The 16,410-nt window shown below is 42.4% G+C and overlaps 1 protein-coding gene across 6 annotated transcripts in view; it reads right to left on the bottom strand.

Moving 5' to 3' along the window:
- The window catches only part of Sox5 (SRY-box transcription factor 5), a 982,978-nt gene that overhangs the window by 34,598 nt on the left and 931,970 nt on the right, over positions 1 to 16,410 (bottom strand). For all 6 annotated transcript variants that reach the window (XM_048432629.3, XM_048432630.3, XM_048432628.3 and 3 more), the window contains one exon: positions 9,855 to 10,032. In XM_048432629.3, the coding sequence (XP_048288586.1) occupies positions 9,855 to 10,032 (178 nt within the window). The remainder of the gene's footprint in view (positions 1 to 9,854; positions 10,033 to 16,410) is intronic.

Raw genomic sequence — 16,410 nt, 5'->3', positions numbered from 1 at the left:
AGATCCTGAGAGGACCAGCCTGCTTGTCCTGGCCCCTGACCCCTGTCTCTGCTCAACCTGGCAATGTGTGTCTTTTATACTCTATTTAGTCTCTCTATGGTCTGTTTAGCTTCTCCAGAACACAAATATATTTGAGACGGTTTAGCACATGGTGTTGAATAAAACCATGAGTTCTTTAAGCTTTTCACAGACGGCCAAGATAGGACTGTGTAGGAAAATGGTTAATCTGGATGCAAGGGGAACATGAAGGGTGACGGAGGTGATTAACTGAAAGCTGTCTGCCACAGAGGCCACGTTGACTCTGCCGAGTGTGGGTCCAGGCTCAAATAGGCTCTGGCTCTAAAATAAACATTGCTTTTAGAGACCCTTGTGTTTCAGTGGTAATACTGTGTTAGGTTCTAAAATTGGTATCTGCTCCGCTAAATCTTAAAGTCATTTATATGTTACAGAGTTCAACCACAGCAGGGCTGTATTCACTGTGTCTCTATGAGTTCATCTTATCACATCCAGCTAATGTCTTTCTTCCCCTGCCGGCTCCCCATATCAACCCATGTCCTTGTCTCCGGCTCTAGAAAGAATGGTTGGCTATGGTGCCAAGCTCTCTGCCCTCACCCTTCTCCTACCCTTCTAACTACATTTCCATCCCTGTTTCATTGAAAATGATAGCCTTCTTCCTAGTCATCAGAAATGTTCTAGACTCAAGTTCTAGATTTTTCTTGCTCCCCATTTAAGTTTCTTCTATTTAAACCATCTTTCTTCTAACCCTGCTCTCAGCATGTGAGGTTATTTCCTCCCTTCAAACAAGCAAGTAAAGTTTCTCCTCAAACTTTATTCTTTAGGCTTTCTCACTTTCTAAACCCAGCTTCCCAAGGCTACTGTGCTTGCCCTCTTCCGTTCTCTCCTCACTGGCTGCCTGGAACTAGCACATCTCTGCTGCTTCCCGGATTCTCTGGGTTGCTGGATTTCAAAGTACTTCCCCTTGCCTGCAGATTGGCCCTCCTGGACACCCTGACAGTGTGGATTCTCCTCACTTCACACAGTCAGAATGTATGTTCCTCGTCCTGCCACCATTTCCTCTTCACGTCCATACTTTTGCCTAAGAAAGTTTCTTCAATTGTTCCTTAAATTTTGGTTCAGCTTCCCAATCACTAAGGAAACCAATTGTGACCTAAAACCTTAGCTTGGTCATGCAACAGCCCCTCAAGTTGTCTTACTTTCCTCTTAAATGTGATGATAGAACACTAGCAAACGGTGTCAAGATCAGCCGAGTTCATGCTGTCTGCAGCCATAACTAACTAATGTCCCGCGACACCGTTCACCGTCAGCTTGTTTACAAAATGGCCTGGCGAAGGAAGTGGAATCAGCAGCCTGGATTCCGATAGATCTGGGTTTCTATTTGTGGGAGGTGTGATAGTTGACAAACCGAAACAGTCTACCTGGCTTCCATTTTTCTCAGCTGGGAAACCAATGCAGCACCCATGAGAGACTAAGCGGGGCCACACGCGAGGGAGGGGCGGGCGCTTGGCCCGTGAGGAGGGACTTCATCCCCATAACCGCTTTTCCATGTCCCTCTCTGAATCAGCTTGGCACTCTTGTGGTGGTCATGATAGTGAAAACTGTGAAGGTATGGCATTTCATGGTTGTCACAGACATCCGTGTGTGGGCATGGGCTGTTATTCAGAAGTGGCTTTGCCTGGCACACAGGGCCTGGGTTTGATCCCCAGTGCTAAAAAAGTAAACAGAAGTTCAATTAATTGCAAACCTGTCTGCTAGAGATCAAAATAACACACCAAAAATGGTCATTTGATAAGTGGTCATCTGCTTTTTGTTGTTGTTTGTTTTTTGTTTCTTCTTTGTCTACAAACTTAGGCAGCAATTATATCTGTAGCCAGGATCTGCACATGTATAGTAAGTAGTTTAACAAACTCCAAGGGGAAACGTTGCAAGGCTACAGACTGTATGACTTCTAGTTAATATCTGAATGAGATAACTAATGCAAAACAAAGTTGAGTCTAAACCTTTGCTTAATTCCCATTAGTTTGATTTTTTTTCACATGCCTTGGTGTTTTACCTATACTGCTGAAAACACTCTGAACATTTCCTCCCTCCCTTCTCTCTGTCTCTGTCTGTCACCCTCTCTCTCTCCCCTTCTCTGTCTATCTTTCTGTCTGTGTCTCTGTCTCTGTCTTTCTTTGTCTGGTGTGTATGTGTGTGTGTGTGTGTTTCTGTGTGTATGTGTACATGAATATGGCTATGTGAACATGCGTATGAAAGTCAGAACTCAACTTCAGGGATCCTCTACCTTAAATTTTAAGACCTGGGCTTCCACTGTAGCACGTTGCAAGGCTAAGCTGGGTACGTGGGCCTCAGGGATCGAATACGCTCTTCATGCTTACAAGGCAGGCACTAATTCCCTAGACCACCATCTATATACTTCACTGTTTCTCAAAGAATTGAGAGATTATCCCATATCCCTATACACATACATATAGAAAAACAAATACAAACAACTATTGTCAGCTGCATACCCTAGTTAGTGTTCAGATACCTTCCCACTGGGCTCCTCTACCTGTGTGCCCTATGAGGCCAAAAGGCAATCTGTGTATCCCAGAACTTATTGTCCCCTCCTGCCTCAGGCCGCCCTTCCTGTACCCCACAAACTCTCCAGCTGCCTACGCCGTCACTTGGATGTTATCTAAGATTAGATTCTTTACCTTACTTGGATAGCAGACAGCCAAGTCTCATTGTTGTCCACCCATTCCTCAGCTCTTACATTTGCTTCCCCAACCCCATGGTCCCTGTTTTCGCTGAAGTCACCCCATCCTTCATTTAGGCTAATCCCACTTTACTGCTTTGTTATCTCCACAGTTATGTTCCCAGTCCGCCTTTTCTCTGCTTCCAGACAAACTATTTGGATGTAGAAGCCTCTGTTTAAAAACCCATCTCTTGGTATCCTGGTGCTCAAAGCAGCATTCCATGCCCGATGATCTGTCATGGCTTGTAACTGTCGGACATCCTGAAGTCACGCCAACCGTCTTCCAAGCCTTGGCTACGGGTGTGTGCCTTGAGACTCTCCCAGTGATGCCAACCTTCAGCCGTGCCTGGACACATGATAACTTTCCAAAGCCTTTAATGTTTCCCCCAAATCATCGTTCTGCGATTAGTGCCAAGAGCTTTGACGGGGCCTAAAAAGCTTCTTCGGTTGTCAGATGCTTGACTGTTCCATGCTCCTTGTGTCTCCCTCGGGAGTTCCTACGTGAGTTTCAAAGGGAGGTCACCCAGTCCCAAGACTTTCCTGGTTCCTGTCTCGTGAGGCTCTCATTTGCTGAAGTGCTCTCCCTCACTGCTTTGTTTGGCAATTTATTCAGGCATTATTCTGTCTGTGAGGACCTCTCTGAAATATACCAGACATGCTCCGGGCAAGTCATGTGCAGCCTTCTTATCTGCTCCTTTGATGCCTCGTGAATGCTTTCCTTGTCCCCCAGGCCTGTGCTGGCCTAACACGTCGTCTTGGCTTGTCAGTTCACAACCGACTCAAGGGCATTTCAGAATAGTCTCTTCTACTTTTAATTTTCTCTCTGTCTCTGTGTGTCTGCGTGTGTGTGTCTGTGTGTGCACGCATGTCCATGTGTGTGTGTATGTGTGCACATGTGCACATACATGAGCACAGTGTCCTCAGAAGATGGAAGAGGGCATTGGCTCCCCTGGAGCTGCAGTTACAGCCTGCATGAGTCTTCTGATGTGGGCGCTGGGAACAGAAATCTGGTCCTCTGCAAGAGCAGCAAATGCTCTTAACCACTGTGCCATCTCTCCACACCAAGTGCATGTGTTTTTAGTGTGACTATTTGTTCTATTTTGAAGGAATGTGCACGTATTTCTGTGAGTGCCTGCCTTTACGTAATTCCAAGTTCATTTCAATAGGAAGCTTCACTGCACGGCACAGAACTGTCAAAAGTTCACGGAGCTAGCGGGTGATACCAAGACAAGGCAAATTCTTTCTTACTATATATATATATATATATATATATACTTTGGGTAAAACCTTTTGATTTATTCAGATGACATTTGTCTAGTGTGTGTGGTTGTATATGTGACTGTCTATACACACATACAAGTTTGGCTCTCATGGCACACAGGTGGGATATGAAGTTAAGCTATGGGAGCCATTGCTCCCCTTTTACCATGTGGGCCCCAGGCCTTGAACTCAGGTCTTCAGGCTCCTAGGGAAATCCTTGTTACCCACTGAACCATCTCAATGATCCTTCAAAACATTCTAGATCCAAAGAAAAGTTCTAGTTTCTCATGATTTTTCCCACAAAATTTTCTGTTCTTGTGTATAGTTATTAAATACCAGCACCTGAATACACAGTACCCATTTCTGCAGCTGAGACAGTCAGAGTTAAATCATAAGCATGACAACACTGTGCAAACTATGACGTGCCATGAAGTTGTGAATTATTTCCAGATGTGGCAGAATGACACTGTTCACTTCCTGGTGAAGCAGCGGCTTTCTGCGAGTTATAATATTCCCACTTAGTCGCTGATCTCAACGAGCAGTTTGTCTCAGTGTATCCTTCCTGTCATTTTTTTTTCCCATTAAAAATGTAAAGTCATATCCAGGCATAGTGGGTCATGGCTGTAATCCCAGGACTTAGGAGAGAGGCTGGAAGGTGATGCTTCAGGGTCTGAGGCCAGCCTGGGCTATGTTGATAATGCAATCAATGCTCTTGAAGGTAATTCCTTTTACATTGATTAGGTCAGTCTGTGCCTATCAAGGACAGCCTAAGTGGTTTGAGTTTTCATGGGCCTGTGAGGGTTTTTAGGGTGAGAGTATCATGTTCTAACATGAAACCAAGTTATTTGAGCTCATAAGCCTCGGTACATGCGGCTTCTGCTGCTTCCCACGGTTGGAAAACCCTAGAGAAGGTGTTTTATAAATATGTTTTAGGTATCTTTTCTTCTTTTTCTCTTTCCTTTTCTTTCTTCTTTATTTCATCTTCTTTTTCTTACTCCCTTTCTTTGTTTTCTTTATTTTTTCCTTCTTTCTTTCGTTTGTTTACGTGTGTGTGTGTGTGTGTGTGTGTGTGTGTGTGTAGAGGTCAGATGACAATTTGCATAAGTCAGGTCTCTCATTCCATCATGTACATCCTAGAATTTGAACTCAGAAGTCAGGCTTAGCAATAAGCACCCTTACGTGCTCAGCCATGCATTGGCCCACACAGAAGGTTTTTAACATTCATTTTCATGGGTGAGAGGAAAGATAAATCAGTAAGACAACTTATCTAGCCAGAGAGGTAACATGCAGCTAGAAAGAATGCCCACTCAGGGACCTTAGCTGCTGCCCTATGGAGGTAAGGACAGACAAACTGCTGGGCTCCCTAAGGAGGTAAGTGCAGACAAATTAATTGCTAGGTTACTGTGGTGGTTTGAAAGAAAATGGCCCCCACAGGGACTGGCACTTTTAGGAGGTGTGGCCTTGTTGGAGGAAGTGTGTCACTGTCGAGGTGGACTTTGAGGTCTCATATATGCTCAAGCCACACCCAGTGAGACAGACCATTTCCTGTCGCCTGTGAGTCGAGATGCAGGGTTCTCAGCTCCTCTAGCACCATATCTGCCTGCACGCTGCTGTGCTTCTCTCGATGGCAATAACCTCTGAACTGTGAGCAAGCCCCCCATGACATGTTTTCCTTATAAACTGGCTGTGCTCACACTGTCTCTTCACAGCAATAGGAACCCTGACTAAGACAGTTACCCCACATATATTTGATTAAAATAAAATAAGGGGGCCTCGGAGTGATCCTCAGTCATGAAGCACAGGCTTTGCATCTGGGAGACCCAGGATTGGCTTCTTGTCACTAAAACACAAATGAAATTAGAGCCATACGACTGTTTATGTCCCCAAGGAATTTACTCTGGATGCATGCACAGGCAACTACCTCCCTCAGTTCCCTACAAAGTAGGAATGCTGGACTAGATAGCATGGGTGTCTGCTCTAGCTAAGGGCCTACATTTTTAGAATAGGCACAATGAGGAAATGGATAAAAGAAATACTTGGAAGAATGTTTATGTAGATAAACATAGTCAAACATAGGTAGAAAGGGCCTGTGCAGACACACTGACGTCTGCCCAGTGAGTCTCAAATGACCCGGTGTTCTTCGGGGCTGTTTGTGCTGAAGCGCTGTTTTCTGGGACCACGTGTCTGCCAATCAAGAGCGTTCTTGGAGAGCATACTCGTTAGAGCATCGTGGCCACCAGCCTCAAAAAGTCGCTTTCTGTATGTGTAGCTAATAGAGATGGAGCAAATAGCTGAGTGTCATTAAGGATAACTCAAAGTTATCTTTTGGTCCACAGTTTTCCATGCTTTATTAATGGCCTACCACATTAATTTTTCTTTCAGGGTGACCTTTACAACACCATTAATCCTCCCGGCTTTTATCCAACTACATTATTTCTCATTATAGTTTCAGCTTTCAACATCTACATTTGTTGAAAAGAGAAAAGTAAATTGTAGTGGCCTCAAACCCTTGGAAAATATGAGGGCTGTAGATACGGAGAGAGGCCTCTACAGGGTGGGGGAAGAAGATGTTTTCTTACAGTAACAGAGAAATCCATAGAATAAGTATCTTTAAATACATCCTTGCCTTTATAAAATACTCGGCTAGACTTAATCTTTGGGGATGCTGAAGTAAAACTATCTACACACATGCATATATGGTTATACATGTTTATCTATAAATTTATATATATATACATTATAATAATTCTATTAGAAAGCAGAGTTTGAGTCATATTTTAAAGTCAGCCAGATGTCAACACTGTGATATTTATGAACTCCATTTTTTAAAGGAAGAGAACCCTTTTTGCCAAGTCAAATATTTTCTTACATGTTCAGCACACAGAAGCACATCTAGTCGTCTGTCCTCTAGGACTGAGCAGACTATGGAGCACTGTGGTGAGACGTGCGTGCAGGTTCCAGCCCTCAGTTCTCACTGTTCTCATCGGAATGCCCTGCCACGAGCTGAATTCTTACTAACAAATCATCTGGAGTTGTGGTTTGTAAAATTAAAACATTTGAAAATATGGTTTTTTTCTATGTCTAGTTTTCAATGTCTCTGAACCTGGACTAATTTTCTATTTCCTTCTGTCTCAAACCAAAGGCCTAGTTTCTCCTTTTCCTCAGGCCGGTTCTGCCAGCAGTCCTCTCTCTTTGATGTAAAGACTGTTGCCTCACTCCGAGGGCTCTGCATCTCTCTGCTTTCTCCTCCTTCTCTTCGGAGAGGAATATTTGTCTGACTGTCTATCTATCTATCTATCTATCTATCTATCTATCTATCTATCTATCTATCTATCTATCTATCTGTGTCTATCTATCTATCTATCTATCTATCTATCAATCATCGTCTGTCTATCATCTATCTATCTATCTATCTATCTATCTATCTATCTATCTATCTATCTATCTATCTATCTGTCTGTCTATCTATCATCTACCTACCTACCTACCTACCTACCTATCCATCTCCATGTCTACTCAGTTCAGCCAGCTTCTTCTCAACACCACATTTACAAGGCAAGTCCACCTCGCTGACTGAACATTATCCTTCACTGGGCTGCCCCCATTCTCCAAACTGCTGCACCAGGGGGTCTGGTGGAATGACTCCCCTTGGTTTTCAGAGTCTACCTATCTGTGAACACCAGCTAAAGCCCAAGGTCTTTCTGCTTCGTGTTCCTCCGCTCTTCTGTAGAGTGTGCCACCACCGTTCCACGTGAACTGGTTTCTCTGCCAGGTAAGTTCTTTATGAGCTTAGAGCTGACTGGAAGAAATGAAAGCTACTACGAACTGCTCGCATAAGTAGGATATCTTTTCTTTGTGAGATTTTTCATGTTATTTTACGAGGAGCTTTACTCACTGACTGATGGTCTCCCCACAATGCTTTCATATATAGGCTTTGTCCCCCAGTGTGACTTTCTTGTGCTTCCCTTGTGCTTCTTCACTGACTGAAGACTTGCCCATACTACTTATATATACATGGCATTTATTCTTCATTGTTTTGGACAGTCTTTTGCAGAAGTTTTCTACCTAGAAAAATGTGTGGTAGAATTAAAATACATTCAAATAATCTTTGAAATTTTTCCCTTCAGAAGTTGGAGGCTAATTCCCTTTTTGTGGCATGGGGTTTCAGTAGAACAGATTTGATGTGGATTTGGTGAAAAGGCCACCATCACCCTGGCTTTCTGTTCTCCTGGGAAGTTATCCTGCCATGCTATAAGCAGCTACAGGGAGGGTTTCCATGATTAAGAATGGAGGTTTCCAGCTACCAGTGAGGCAAATGAGTGGTCCAAAGGGGTCTGATGCTCTGACCAGCATTTCACTTACAATCTTTTGAAATATCCTAAGGCAGCAATAATTAGCAGAGTTTCCCCTTACAAACTGAGCAAGTGTACAGCGAAGGGCAGGCGTGGGGTTGGTTTTTATACAACTGTTAGCTAATCCAGTTGGTATCCTCTGTGGTTCTTACACACTGGTTTCTGGTGAAATGCTCTAGGCAAAGAATAATCTCTGTAGCTTTGGCATATCAAATAGCTTCGCTGTTTCCTTCTGAGCACTTGTAGGTAAACGCTTCCTTGTTCTTGGAAGTCAGCACATACTAAGTTTCATCTTTATGTCTACCTTCCAATTCTGCCCTGCTTTCTTCTGGTTCATGATAATTCAAACTCCTGCTCCTCTGTCTGCACTCTGGCGAGATGGCTTTGTCAGACTTCCTTTCGTGGCCTCACGCAACACACGACTACCACACATGACAACAGCGCTTTCACTAGACACTGTTGTTCATTCATCAATACTTAAAGTTCTGATCACATCGCTCTGGGAAGGGAAGGTCAAAATCGCATATGAGCACGTTCCATTGCATCCCAGCCACGATTCCCCTTTTCTCCCTCACCACTTTCTGCTGTGTTATTCAGCTTCATAGGCAAGTTTCTGCATTTGATAGACACTTATTGTCCTGAGCCTCTCTTCTTTTCTTACAGCCTAGAATGCCTATGAATGCATCAGTTCTTCAAAGGCAAGTTTGAGTAGCGCTGTTTGTCACTTAGTCGATCTTGGTTCTTCCCAGGCATCTAACGCTCACCTCTTTGACTACAGGATTACAAATGTGCTCTGGAGTAGCCTTCAGCATTTATGAACTAGATTCTAACATCTCCCAAGGTAATCTTGTTCTACACTGGGGCTAATCTGTGCTGGAGGCTTCCTAATCAGCGAGAAGGAATGACTGTATCCAGGAATATGTGCTGAATTGAGTGTGTTTTAATTCATGCATGAAAAATACAAATAATAGTGTTGGTTAACTCATCAGAAACTGTAGTTACAGGCAAACCAAAGGTGCTGCTTTTCACAATCCCTGTTTGGGTGCAGTCGGAGTTTTCAGTCAGAGTGGAACAGAACAAATTTCATATTCTGTGGTTGACAGTTGACCCGAACAAAAATGGATCCCTCTATACATTTGTACACATCACAGCAATGGAAAAAAAAATCTCAGTGAGAGAAAAGGAAAGAAACTTGGGAGCAAAATCCTGGAACCACTTTTCACTACAATTAGACATTTACGCCTCTTTCAGAAAAATAAACTAAGTTTCACACATAACAATAACTAGTACTTTTAGCTTGTCAGGGGCATAGAAATTTGAGCAGAAATTTCACTTGCATGTTTAAACAGACCTTATGGTAGTAACTCAAATTACATCTCCCTCATTTGCTCAAGCCGTCTACAGCCTGTGTGCGACATGCCGTCGTAGATGATTCATTCAATTGCCACAAATGGAAAGTCAACAAAAACAAGAGAAAGAGAACTTACCTATTGTGCTAACTCTCGTTGAAGGACTAGCTAACGCTGCTGGGGCAGAGGCTTTGAGGGGGCCCGCCCCACTGTTTATTCTCAGAGCTGGCATGTGGGGAGAGGTGGGTGATGTGGGTGATTTGCCATCAGAGGTCTTGGGTTTAGCTGATAGGTTCAGTGGCTGGGCCACTTCATCCTGCAAGGATCATTAGAACATGAGCTGTGACAGGAAACGCTAATCAGAGACATCCAGACAAACCACCCCACAGCCTGCCGTTGCCCGTCCGTGATCAGCATTACAGGGCGGGGTTTGCTGCTAACATCATGTCCCTTTCAATGGCACATTACAGAGCCCTGGTGTGCAGCAGCAAGTGCACACAGAAAGCTCTCACGTGATGTGGCAGTGCGAACTGCTCTTAGGAAGCTATTCTCTGACAACATGCCCTTTCATTGAGAGTCATTTATACACAGTTCATAGAGGATTATGCTGCTGGTCAGCTTTTTCTCTCTTGGTTTTGTTTTTAGATCTCTGGTGTAGACACAGCACCTGAACCAACTCTCTGTGTATAGCTCTGAATAGAACTGCTCTCCCAACTGGATAAAAAAAAATAGAAAAAAACTAATAATACAACTTTCTAAGAAAATAATTATTCCCCCATGTTTCACAGAAATAATTTTAGATTTTTATCTACAAATGAAAATAAACGCGATTAACATTATGATAACTCCCAAACAAACATCACCACATTCATAACATAGAATCCAGAAGAATGCTCAAAATATTCCTTGGCGTGAACATCTGTTTGAGACCAGCATGGTACAGTTAGTGACATCAGTTATTTTATGCTTGAAGAGTGTAGTTTGATTTTATACCCTTCTCTACTAGCTCCCATAGCATTTCTGGATGCAGTTCTGCTGTTTCTATTGCATCATGAGAATCAGAAAAGGCAACACTGCATTGCTGCTCATCATTACACATTATTCTATTCCTTTGCTCTAAAATTGGAATATTCTTACAGTTGTTAATATCAGATTCAGTACTACTGAAATTTTACTATAGAATAAAGGTTTAATTCCTTTTAAATATTATTTCATGAGCTAAGAGTATATATATATAAAAGCAGGAACTTTGCTTTGAAGTGAAAATATCTTTAATCAAAAAGGGTAAATAGAGAGCAGGCAGGCATATGCTAATCTCAACAAAAAATTAACTGTCCACTATATACATACATATTTATACATGCAAATATACATGTATGCTTATATATGAGCAAATTTTGGAAGCATTTCTCACTACAATTAGCCATTTATACCTCTTAAAAAATAAACTAAAAGGCAAAAGCTTCACACATAGCTATAACTGGAACTCTTAGACTCTCAGGGACAGTAGAATGTGACCACATATATTACATATACATACACACATAAATATATACATATATTTATACATATATGCAGATACAAGCTACTAAAACTAATCGTTTTATAGGGAAAATCACAATGACACAAGACAAGAAGGCGTGTTGTGCAAGCTTGTGTTTTGAAGGGGTCTTATGATAAAGTTATAGATTCTGCGCATTTAAGAAACTGGATGACAACCTAGGCAAACAGATTCTTATAACCACTTTCTTTAGATCTTATTTGCACTGCAAAGAAAAGCACATTTTGTTGTAATTGTTGCTTAAACCAATGAGGTAATTCAAATTGGCCATCTGGTACCATCAGAGAAATATAGTAAGTTAATGGCTATTATATGAATTGCTATTCATTAATAGACTCTTGGTAAGTAGTAAAATAAGATAGTTCCCTCACTGATAGGGTATATGACTTGGAGAAAATTATTTTTACACCTCAAAAGGTATAAAGGTCTTCAACTTAATGTGGAACTCTTGGTTGAGCTGTTCAGTCAGAACCTCAGCTGGCAGAAACCCTGAAGTAATGCGTGTGTCCATTCCGTGAAGAGTGGTTCTGGAGGGCTGTTCACGAGCCAGCACCGCTGTGGAGCCCGAGAACTGGCCGCAGGGCAAACTGTTACAGATACTTGGATGTGGGGTCCAACAACCTGTGTTTGAATGTGTATTTTCCAGTAATTCTATTGTACTCGAAAGGTTGGCAGCTATTGATTTATAAAAGAGGCAGTTTTTAAAAAGTTATATTAGGTTTCAAAAAGCTTCCTCAATGGAAGGGTATGCAATTTAAAATATGTAGTATGACTACATTCTTTGAAGTTTGGTTGGGATATATACTAATACAATTAGAAACAGTTGCGTGCATAAAAACCCAGGGCTACAAAGATTGGCCTGGTGCAGGGGGCAGAGTGAGGAGTTCTGGGATAAGAATCTGTACCTTCTCCATCGGTTAGGCCTAGGATCCTGACAGCCTGGTAGATTATTAAGGCTACTTACTGTGTAGCTGTAAATGTCCCACCCGTTCCTCTCCCTACCCCACGGCGCTCTTGTGTCTGCCCTCTGTGTGAAAGCTGGGACTTCAGTGACATCCTGAGGAGAGGACCAACAACCCTTGTAGAATGTTCCCTGGAAAGCTTTGGGAGGTTAAAGGCAGTGACTGCTCCTGACGGCGTAGTAAGACGATGGGAGGATAAGGCAGGTGCATCCCCACATCCGGAGTGGGAGACTGGGAGCAGACAGACAGGAGAGGGTGAGTGTGGACCTGCAGGAGGGGTGGCAGGACTGATGCGCTGGAGGGAACGGGGGGGGGGGGGCGGGGGGAGGGATGGCACAGTGAAATGCACAGGTCTGAGCTTTAAACACTAACAGCTATTACAAGTGCATGCTGACGGGCGACTCAGTTGTTTATGGAAGCTAAAGATGCACTGGATCTCTTAGTGTGTCCTTCAAGGTAGGGCACATGTCTGAAAGGCAGAAAGTGCAGGGCCCCAAGGACATGTGACAGGTTGACAGTTCCAATTTGATAGAAATGTCATTCAGATTTGCCCTTTAGACGCTCCTCCACCTTGTGACAGACTATTGGTATATTTAATGGCAACTCACACGTATGATCTGCATGCTAGGAACTGCGTAATAATTTTCTTCCATTATACTATATCTCACAATTTGGTCCATTTTAATAATTTACTGCTGCTGAGATCACAACGCAAGGCCCGCTATTTGTGAAGAACAGGAAACTTGCAGAACACTCCAATTTTTCTATTAATTATCGTTTTTTTGACTAAGTGAAAATTCTGCAGCACTTAACCGTAAGATGGGCTTGACCTCTTTGTTGGTGGTGTGCATTCTCAGAGTTATGGGCATGGCCATAATCATGGAAGGCACAGCATTATCTACCTTGTGTTTCACTTGCAGTATCTTATTTAGAAAAAAAAATAATTGAACTGCTTAGCATGGTCAACCTCTATTCTTACCAGTAAAGCATACATTATGATATAAACCAATAATTGGCATATAAAAGACTCTAAGTAAATTCCACGGTCAAGGAAACATTTCTCCCCAGTCCACCATCAAGCAGGGAGGAGAGCGCTTTCCTTTGTGCTGCTCAGCGGATTGTCGAATGAGGTTGCCACAGTGAAACTTTTACAAACATTGTGACTTTGTAATTATTTCTCTTATACAGAAAATGATAGTCCCCAGGATTTTGTTTACTTTTTGAATAGTTCCAAATGATAAATGTTTTACGAACATCTAAACATAAACAGCCATGTAAGCTGAAGCAAACACATTTCAACTCCTGGAAGACAGTTATTTACATTCGCAGATCTCATTATAGATACTCCAAATCGCTCGTCTGATCTTCAATACCACGATGATTTGTTTGTTTGTTTGTTGTCCTGATCCTCTTGCCGCTCCCTCTCAAGTGCTAGGATCAGAGATGTGTGCCACCATGCCCTGTCTATCGCCGCTGATACTATCAAGTAACCAATAATTTATTGCATGAGGCTCAGATAGTTCTAGTAGAACCTAGTGAAATATTTGAGATGTCATGCTCTTTTCACATACATGCTAACTTTTATCCTGAAGTTTAAGAGCCAAACATCTTGTATACACTGGAACTCTGACCTCACTTTATATTTATGTCACACAATCTCACAAAGGCTCATGTAAATTCAAGAGAGTGAAGTCATACACATGCCTGATATTTCATATTCTGGCAAAAGTTATGCAGGCCAGTTGACTCAATTTAGTTAACTTTTGTTACTATTGTCTATGCTATATCACATAAAATATTTCATAATGTTGATATGATATTTAGGCTATTTGTTGAGAAAAATAAGGTCTCTCTCCTAGTAACATTAGTTGTCAACTTGACATATTCTAGAATTACCTGGAAAAGAAGTCTTGATTGAGTAATTTTCTTTATAAAATTGGCCCATGTGTGGCATGTCTATGAGGGAGCCTCTCGATTGTTCATTGATACAGAAAGACTTAACCCACTGTAGGTGGCACTATTCCCTAGGCGAGTGGTCCCAGGATGTGTAAAAATAGCTAGCAACGCATGAGCCTGCAATAAGCCAGCAAGCAGCATTGATCCGTGGTCTCTTCTTTAAGTTTATGCTTGGGTTCCTTCCCTGATTTCCTTCCCACATGGACTGTAACCTGGAAGTGTAACCTAAATAAACCATTCACTCCCCTAAGTTGATTTTGATTGGAGTGTTTTAAATCACAGCAACCCAAACGTCCTACCTGGTACAAGAATGATATAGAGATAAGATTCTGAATCTCCAGAGAGAAATTTTAGGAATCTGCTGTCAAATATGATTTTTAATAAGCTACTGGATTATCTTCGTTGCCTGAGAATAGGAAACAAGTAAAATCAAGCAAACCTCCAGTCCAGCCGTGCTGCATTCAGCAGCAGCTACTGTGGCTCATCTGAGAGGAACAATCTCATTTAACAGCTGGGGCCTGAGGAGAGGAGGCATGGAGACCTGGACTACTCGTTATCCTAGTTAGCCACTCCTACAAGGAGGTAAAGAAATGGATCAGATGAAGCAAAGAATGCAGCCCGAATCTACAGCTGTAGATCAGCTGGCAGAACCATCATCGGGGACCCCAGGACCATTCTATGCAAATACCATAAGACAACAAAATTAAAATATATTTCAGATTATAGCTTCAGGTCGATCTACCTTTGAGAACATGCTCCTTTGCATAGTTGTATACTGTCTTAGTTTTGTTTTCTGTTGCTGTAATAAAACAATAATGGAAACCAACATGGGAAGGAAAGGGATTTATTTCACTTCTTGGGTCACAGTCCATCACTGAAGGAAATCGGCAGGAATTCAAAGCAGGATCCTGGAGGCAGGAACCAAAGCAGACGCCATGGAGGAGCACTGCTTAATGACTTGCTCTCCGTGGCTTGCTCGGCCTGTTTTCTTACACACACCAAGTCGCCTGTCCAGGGGTGGCACCACGCACTCTTGGCTGGACCCCTCCTCTGTAATCAGTGTCCAAGAAAATGCCCCCCCAGACTTGCCGACAGGCCAATCCCTGGAGATGTTTACTCAGCTGAGGTTCCCTCTTCCCGTTGATCCCAGCTTGTGTCAACTTGACAAAAATCAAACAGCACATAAGGATGTTCATGCTCTGAAAACATCAAATGACTAAGAAAACTCAAATGGGATTTTACATCACTAGTTCATCAAAGAAAGAGGGCGGCTTTCTTCAGAAACCCCTCAGCCCCTTCCTTTTCTCTTCAGTCTCCTACTTCTTTCCGGCAAATCTTAGAGCTACAAGACTGGATCCCAGTTCCCTAAACCATCCTAAGCTGCTTACTGCTCTTGTCTTCCTCCTTGTCTTGTGCCACACAGAACTAGATCCATACTGGGAGGAAGGAGCAAAATCAGCTGGCAAAGTAATTACATTGTTAGAGCTTAAGTTTGCCCTTGGCCTCTCTACTTGTCAATAGCGAACGTGGATCTGGCGAGGCCATGTCATGGTGGTCTCAAGTTCCCACTTCCTTAAATTTTTACCTAGATTAATTATTGGAAATCAGACACTTGTCAGTTAATTTTTACATTGACTGAATGGAAATGGGTAAGATTATATACGCATAGTCATAATCTAACATCACAATGGAGAGATGTCTCAGAGGTTAAGAGCACTGGCTGTTCTTGTAGAGGACCTGGGTTCAATTCCCAGCATCTAAATGGGAGTTCATGACCGCTTGTAACTTTCAGTTTTAGGGGGCATCCTTTTTTTACTTCAGTGGACAAACAAATACTCATATACATGAAATATAAATCTTAAAAATTAAATGGGCCACCATCAATCCATCCATAATTATTTGAGCAGTATTCCCTCCACTACTCAATGGTTATTATACATGGATATTAAAAATTCATGAATCATATCAACTCAACCACCTTATGAATCACTTAGGATGGAAGCCCCTTCTCAGCAATAAATTTTTACGTTCTGATTTTTGCATTAAAAATACATGCAGAGTCCCAGATGTTTGCGGTAGGCTTGCTTTCACCATAGCAGGAATGCCCTCAGAGCTGGTCGTATGACACACAAACTCTGAATCCTTTACCTCAGCCCCAATGTGCTCCTTTCTCATTTGGCTTCCGTTTTCTACCTTCCCATGGCCCTCTTAAAGC

The sequence above is a fragment of the Myodes glareolus genome, chromosome 3, assembly GCF_982192425.1.
Source record: "Myodes glareolus chromosome 3, mMyoGla1.1, whole genome shotgun sequence".
Taxonomy (NCBI): Eukaryota; Metazoa; Chordata; class Mammalia; order Rodentia; family Cricetidae; genus Myodes; species Myodes glareolus.
The sequence above is the reverse complement of the archived record's forward strand: the minus strand, read 5'-3'. Positions and strand labels throughout refer to the sequence as shown.